Here is an 8,063-nt window from a genome sequence, read left to right on the forward strand (position 1 = left end):
ATATCCATGGTTTCATTACATGTACCAATTATTCACAAATGCATCAAACAACGATAATCTTGGGTACCAAATTGCTTAAACTTTTCGTGTGGTTTTATGAACCCCGAAATCCAACGCTAATTTCATAACGTGACTTTCGAAGTAAAACTTTAATCACTTTATCAACCCGTCGCCTCATTCGCTTTATTGCCACCCCGCAAAGCGTTTGAGAAGATAAATATCGGTTCATGGATTTTTAATGCCATTGACTTTCGAGTAACTCGGTCTGGGGTAACATACCGCTTGAGTGTTTAATTGCCCTTCAGTGCCGTGCCATGTGTGTGGATCTCTGGGTAGGGATGCTATGATTTCTTTTTTACGATTTTCGGGGGGATCCCAGCAGGTTGTCGAGGCAATAAAATCGCCGCCTGCTGTGCACTCAAATGACCAGTAGCCGGACCAGAAGCAGCCTGATTCCCCTGGCTCTGCGTCCTTGGTTCAATGGCACGGCGGAGTCTCCATCGGGCTCTCCTTTGGCTCGCCAGGAGCAAATCCCTTAATCTGTCTTTCAATTTCAAATAACCCAATGGTTAAGCACTCGCAACACTCGCACATTCACTGCCACAGTGCCACACTGCCTGTCTCGACTGTCCATTTGTGTTACCACATCGGCAATGGCGGCGACTCGTCCTGTCGTCCTGTGTCTCCAGGCCCCCTTAACCCCTCACGACCAACAGAATTTGCTGGCAGACCAATTGAATTGTTTCAATTGACACTTGGCCTGGTCCCGGCTCAGTTTCTGTCGACTGTGGATCTGTGGACCTTTAGCTTCGTTTCGGGCTTTGTTCGCTTTCATAATGAAAGTCAGTCGTTTGGCCGCATTGTTGTCGCTAATTTGTGGGAGTGCTAATTGGCCCACAGCCAGGGGTTAACCCAGATCACTGCGAGAAATGGAAAACAGAACGGCTACCAAGTGCACTTAGTGCATCGTCTTTTCATGGCAAACTAAGGTTTGTTTTTTTTTCATATGATTGAAATTTGAATAAAAATATATGCCCCAAAGTGCCTACTCAATGCACTTTGAACTTTGGAATTTTATTCTATTACCCAGCTTACTCTAATACCATTATGCTTTGGCCCAGTGTCCACAATTGATTTCCAGCCGATAGATGCTTTATCATATACGTATATTTAAGTTTTACTAAACTTAGGCTTTCCGCTTGACTTACCCGAGGCAGCCATTGTCAAGTTCTTGTTTGTTTACTGAATTATGCAAATATCGTAATGTGGTGTGTGCGTTTCATTAGGCTAATGACTAAGCAAATACTGCCCGTTTCCAGTTTGCGATGATAGGACCTATCGGAGGTTTTCAATTACAGTTCGAGTTAAAATCAATTTACGGGTCAATCGAATCGGTCATTAAAAGCCAGTCGTATAAAAGCATGAAATCTTGGAAAATGGAATCAAAAGGCAGTCGTGATGTTGTTGCAACCGCTGGTGATGCATTTAAGCCAATTGCTTCGGATTATAGGTAAGGCAACACCGCCTTACACTTCCCAGCCAACTTAAGCCAATTCCATTCTAGTCGGTCAATACTTTGCTGAATTTCCATCGATTTTGATTGTCTACAATAACTCGGCCTCGACAACTCCTCTTCAGTTGGAGTATTTAAGTGCTTTGGAATTAGTTCTTCGGGAATTGAGTAAGCCAATTAGGCTGCAATGGATTAATGTAGCATTCTTAAAGGACTTAAACGATCTGGAGGATCAAGTTATGGGTGCTTTGAATAGCAGCGTCACAGAGGTAAGTTTTTGATTCTAACGCTACTTGTTGACATCATGACTTTCATATTTAGGGATTCATTACGATCTTATCGCAAACGCACCACTTTATTCACGCCCGATACTACGCCACTCGCAATGCAAATGTGCGACTAAAGGATAAGCGGTATTTGTTCCTGTGCGAGGACGAAAGCCCTGCGGAATTGCTCTGCATGGATATACTGCAGTGTGAGTACGGTTTATAGATGCTCATAAAGAGACTATGAATAAGCCGTTTCAATTGAGTGTTCCTGTCATGTTCTACGCGGTTCAAACTATCCCCCCGTCAGCATCAATTTATTAGCTAAAGCGGTGGCTTTCCGCCACCTCCCTGGGGGCGTGGCAAAACAAGTCAAACTGGAAAAGTTTCCTTTGGGCCCACAACACGCGGCGAGCCTGGCGTAAACATGGTGGCGAAACAGCCGCAGGACATTCGTGGCCAGTTGATCAAACTTTAGCACTTGCCAATAATTTCAACACTCCACAGTGCCGTGTTCGATTGTAAACTTGGGCCATTTGGACATGGACCGCTGATTTGTTCATTGTTTTCTGTCTGGCTGTTGACACTTTTGACTCTAAACTAATCGAGAAGGAGGACAATCAGTTATAAATGTGTTCTTCAGACACAAATACTTATAACAATTTATAGAATTTCGCTATCAGATACCTTTTAAAGTGATCTTATAAATAATACCTTAATACTAGGTAAACCTTATTCGATATCTCTCAATTTCTAAAAGAAGTCCGTGTTCGTTTTTATATCCCCTGCCCGATTGTTTTCTCTGCTTGTCCGACATCGGGAAATCGTTGTAATGTGCTTTAGTCTACCCTCACCATCTGATGGTCCGACCTGGAACGGAAACGGCCCCAACAGGACCAACAGGACCCCATCCAGACCCCAGGCGCGGAGGAGGCGCATCGGTAAGCACGAAAAACAAGGACGATGGCGAAGGAGGAGCAGGAAACAAAACCACTTCTCCCTACCGCGACATCAATTTCGAGCTGTGGACACAAAAGTTTGTCGGTGCCGTTGGTAATTTGGATGCCCTGCTCCTGGACGCATTCTTGCCGAACGAAACTTTTGCCAACCGGGTCGAACTTTATCCCAACAAGCTGCTCAATCTGCAGCGCCGCAGCCTGCTCGTTGGCTCCATTACTTATGTCCCATATACGATTACTAATTATGTGGTAAGTAATTGCCGGTTAAGTTTATATTTATCGTTTGTTGTTGCCTATGCAGCACTGAGAGAAATCGCATTCGTTTCATATCGCCAAAGTAGTAAACCAAGGATTAAAAAAATAGTGAGCAATTTTTGGGAGACTTTTTAAAAACTTTCTATATCTATATCTACATCTATCTATTCTATAACTATAGTCAATTTTTAGTTAAATTAAATTAAATTTTAAAAATTATTATTATTATTTAAAGCTTAATTTTGAGTTTTTGCAATTTGTACAGATATGTATTTCGTTGCTTTAACAAGTAATGTTGTGTATTTATTTCCCAGAAGAGGAATACAAGGTGGTTAGGTTTTTTTCCGTGCCTTCCTTATGGCCAGCCAGCTTTACCAAAATGCCAGAGATTTGCACGCCAACATTAAGCAAAGCCAATTGGTCGTCCTTGCTCCCATTTACCTCATCTCGCCTCGCCACTCTTCAGCTCCCCAAATGTTGAGAACTCCTCATCTTCATCAGGCTCATTCACATCGTTGTCTTTGGATTAGTCGGACTCACTGTGCGAACTCATCGTGAATAAATGTCCAGTGGTGGCCCCATTGACTAAATTTGTATGTTTGCCTGTATGTGCGGGGATTGTGGGTGCTTGTGTGTGTTTGGCGGTGGTGGTGTGGGTGAGGGTGCTTAGTTATTTTCCTTTGTTGTCCTTGCGGGCAACGACTTCGGCAACTAAAATGTAAGCACATGTTGTGCTGCGGTGCCTAGTCCGTGGTAATCACTGCTGGGAGTTGCCAGCACTCGTCTCCATGAATTGTTCAAACACAAAAAGCACTGTATCTGTAAAACTGCGAAAAAAACTATTTATTCATAATTAAAAAATGTAAAAAGTTTTATTGATATTTTTACACCTAAAATTCAATTTAAATTTGTATTACTTTTATTGTTAATTAGATTATTGAGTGACAATTATTATTCTAGATAATACTTAACAGTAACTCAATTACAACATTACCATCTAATCTTGTTCAGGTATTTTTTCATTCTGAGTACTAATCCCTGTTATCCCATTGTAACCACAGAAAGGACAAAAAAGAATGAAGCTTTTGTTGTCATTTGGCAAAAGTTTTGTTCGCACTCAATTGTTTGCCTTAAGGACATTTGCACATTTGTAAACACACGCACGCCCAGCCAAACACTAACACCAACACCAATTCCAGCACTCACACTTATACACACTCACGGATAGGCAAACAGCCACAAGCATGTGAGTGTGGTTTTGTTTGGGGCTTGGCTTTGGATCCTGCACAGCCCCAACATTGATTTAAATTACGTGTTTCCATTTAATTGCCGCCCGACGAGCCAAGTGTCGATGTCCATTTGAATGCTACTTTGTGTTCCCAAGTGGAGAGTGGGTTTGTGCTGGTCTGAAACTGGCAATGGGCGTGGCTCAAACCAGACCATTAACGAAATTAGCAGAGGCACTTGAATTGTCGGTCATAGTTAACCAATAAACGTTAACCCATTGCAGCCCGCTGGCCAGGGCGATGTGGATCCCATACATCCGCAGTGGCCCAATCGGTCGCTCACCTTCGACGGCGCCGAGGCAAATGTGATGAAGACCTTCTGCCAGGTGCACAATTGTCACCTGAGGGTCGAGGCCTGTAAGTCATTATAATAAAAAAATAAAACATATGTACATATACATATATCTATATTTATTATGGAATTTCTTGCAGATGGAGCCGACAACTGGGGAGGAATTTACGACAATGAATCCAGCGATGGCATGCTGGGGGATATCTACGAGCAGCGCGTGGAGATGGCCATTGGATGTATCTACAATTGGTATGATGGAATCACGGAAACCTCGCACACCATAGCCCGTTCTTCGGTGACCATCCTGGGTCCTGCTCCAGCGTGGGTTTCACTTTGCCTAAATTATACATTTAAAGTTACATTTAGTTTATGTTTTAGCCCTCTACCCAGCTGGCGCACTAATATTATGCCCTTTAATAATCGAGCTTGGCTGGTGCTAATCTCAACTTTAGTGATTTGCGGCACCTTTTTGTACTTCATGAAGTATGTCAGTTATCGCCTACGGTATTCTGGAACTCAGGTTAAGTTTCATCATAGCAGGAAGCTCGAGAAATCCATGCTGGATATATTTGCTCTATTTATTCAGCAGCCATCTGCTCCTCTGAGGTAGAACTTGAAAATTTATATTAAATTAGGCATTACAATTATTTTCTACTTGCTACTTTTCAGCTTTGATCGTTTTGCCCCTCGATTTTTCCTAGCCACAATTTTATGTGCCACAATTACTTTGGAGAATATTTACAGTGGTCAACTCAAGTCGATGCTGACCTTTCCCTTCTACTCCGCCCCCGTGGATACGATCGAGAAATGGGCCCAGTCGGGGTGGAAGTGGTCAGCTCCATCCATTATCTGGGTGCACACGGTGCAGAGTTCCGATCTGGAAACGGAGCAGATCCTGGCCCGGAACTTTGAGGTGCACGACTACAGTTACTTGTCGAATGTCAGTTTCATGCCCAATTATGGTTTCGGGATCGAGCGATTGTCTTCGGGATCTCTTTCTGTCGGCGATTATGTATCCACGGAGGCCTTGGAAAATCGCATTGTAAAATATTAAATTTTTCTAATATGATATACCCGTTACTCGTAGAGATATTAGATTGGTTAAAAAGCTTGAAGCATTAAGAGGGAAGCGAGACTAGCTTCGTTGATCAGGCCATGTCCATGTCTCTGTCCGTATGGCCTGTCTGTATGGCCGGTAGGATCTCGGGAACTACGAATGTGAAGATAAGCCAATTCAAATACCCTTAATTTTGGTTTTATTACTCTTCTCCCCCGCATTCTGGCAAGCTTAGTAACGGGTATCTGATATTCGAGGAAATGAGCGACTATAGCGTTCTCTCATGTTTGTATTGTAGGTTTTGCACGATGACCTGTATTTTGATTATACGCGTGCTGTTTCGATAAGAGGCTGGATCTTAATGCCCGAATTGAACAAACATATAAGAACATGTCAGGAAACTGGACTATATTTTCACTGGGAACTAGAGGTAATTATATTTTGCTCAACTACTTTTTGTAAGGCGTATATAAATTTATTAATTGATCAAAAGAGTTTACACATATACCTCCTTGATCGAAACCCTCAGATATGTTGAATATTTCCTATTTCCCTCCAGTTCATTGACAAGTATATGGACAAGAAGAAGCAGGAAGTGCTGATGGACCTGGCAAATGGGCATAAGGTCAAGGGAGCTCCCCAGGCATTGGATGTGCGCAACATTGCCGGCGCCCTCTTCGTCCTGGCCTTTGGCGTCGCATTTGCGGGTTGTGCACTGGTGGCAGAGTTGCTGATCCACAGAATGGATTTAAGCAAATAATTTGGCCATTAAAATGATGCCCGTTTGCGCAGCCAGTGGAAAGGGAATCACTTCATCCTTGGGTTTGCAACGCACGTGTTCCAGCAAACATCAAAATCGCATGCTGCACGACACGCGAAAGCCACAAAAACCCCGCATGACTGGGACCTAAAGTGTCGAGTACACTGGGCGAAATGGGGGAAAAAAACATAGAATTATCTTCTTTCAATAGTAGTAGTAGTACACTATATAAGTGTAACATTAACTTATTCCACTTTAAATTTGTAATTAGATTGCAAACTAAGAAAACCATTTAAAGTACTTGGCTACTAATCTAAGTATTTTTATTAGTCGCTATACTGCGTTTAACTATGTTTTAGATTTTTTCTAGTACAAGTACTTAATATATAATTCTAGTGTTCCTTTGAGAACGAGTTATACCAGTCAATTCTATTTATATTTTTAAGCATTTAGAAAAATTATAGAACTTACACAGAACTAGTGCTAATACAATATCCACCTAGATTGCCAAAATGTCTTTTTGCTCACTTAAATTCAAATGTTAGAAAGAGTTTTTTCAGTGATCGTTGGTTGTTCCCATGATAGAAATATGACGGCAGCTTGCAGCCCGAAATCGACCATTGGCATTGTTGGTCTGGGATGGATAAGCGACACGGCCGAGTGGCCAACTGAAAAGTGAAAAGTGGACGCATCTCCCCGTGAAAGGGAGCTTCGAGCAGTGGACACCGGGATCGGGAGTGGGTGGAAGGGGAAAGGGGGATGTGTGGCTCGTTTTGCGGCACTATCTGCTGCACTTGCCACGGAAATGCGGGCGGATTGGGGGATTGTGGACATGCAAGCGGAAAATGACTTCTGCCCTGTATGCTGCGGTAATTGGAAAAGCGTTTAGTGCTAGACGAACGCAATTTCGTCGCCGGCAAACATTTTTAATGATGCCCTTAATTATCGCTGTGGGAAATTATTCATTATCACTAATTTGCCGTAGCTCACACTCGCCACTCGCCACTTGCAAGCACCGGCCCACTCGAAGTTGAAGGTGGAAAATCCTTTTAGCCTAGCCAGTTTGCTTCAAGTTCTTATCCATCCATTCTGTTTCACCGCTTCATGGCCCCCATCTCTCACCTGCATCTGCGAATACGGCGTGTTCGGCTCGTTAACAGCTCGTTTCAAAGCGACAAACAAGCCCATCTAGCAAAAAGCCAGCAGTGGCAACTACCACCACTGCATTCACAGACAGTGGTAACAACAAGTTGGCCAACATGGCGGCTGTGTCATTTCCGTTGTCGTTCCTCTCGTTCCCAGCGTTTTATACTCTCTCCTCAAGGTATTAGGTATTAGCTTAGAAGCTGCTCAGAGCCTAAAATTTATATACTCTGTTATTAGCCAACAAAATAAATTGTGAATATACATTTCATTTTTTATTTGTTTTGTAACTTTTGTTAGTATTTTTATATGCAAGAAGTGAAGATCCGCCTTAGTGTCGCTATCAAGAATATTATTTTAGTACATCACCCATACCTTTTTGACTTCAATTTTTTTTACTTTAGTCTGAACAAGAGTATATATATTAAAAATAAATTTTTACTTAATTTTTATCTAGTATGTTTTACTATCTCATGAAAAGTATAAACTCCAAGAGTATTGCTTGCCTCGAACTGTGCCCTGTTTTTTGTTT

The 8,063-nt window shown here is 42.4% G+C and overlaps 1 protein-coding gene across 1 annotated transcript, besides 1 other annotated feature; it reads left to right on the plus strand.

The window, feature by feature from the left end:
* Positions 1-1,458: 1,458 nt before the first annotated feature.
* Positions 1,459-6,388, plus strand: Ir92a (Ionotropic receptor 92a; the record flags this gene model as incomplete). Its single annotated transcript, NM_001104375.2, has 10 exons — positions 1,459-1,510; positions 1,565-1,782; positions 1,835-1,988; positions 2,623-2,987; positions 4,504-4,636; positions 4,712-4,892; positions 4,950-5,177; positions 5,241-5,613; positions 5,927-6,058; positions 6,188-6,388. The coding sequence occupies 10 exons, from the start codon at positions 1,459-1,461 to the stop codon at positions 6,386-6,388; spliced, it is 2,037 nt and encodes a 678-aa protein (NP_001097845.2).
* Positions 5,845-5,911: a mobile genetic element.
* Positions 6,389-8,063: the final 1,675 nt, after the last annotated feature.

The sequence above is a fragment of the Drosophila melanogaster genome, chromosome 3R (assembly GCF_000001215.4).
Source record: "Drosophila melanogaster chromosome 3R".
NCBI classification, from domain to species: Eukaryota; Metazoa; Arthropoda; class Insecta; order Diptera; family Drosophilidae; genus Drosophila; species Drosophila melanogaster.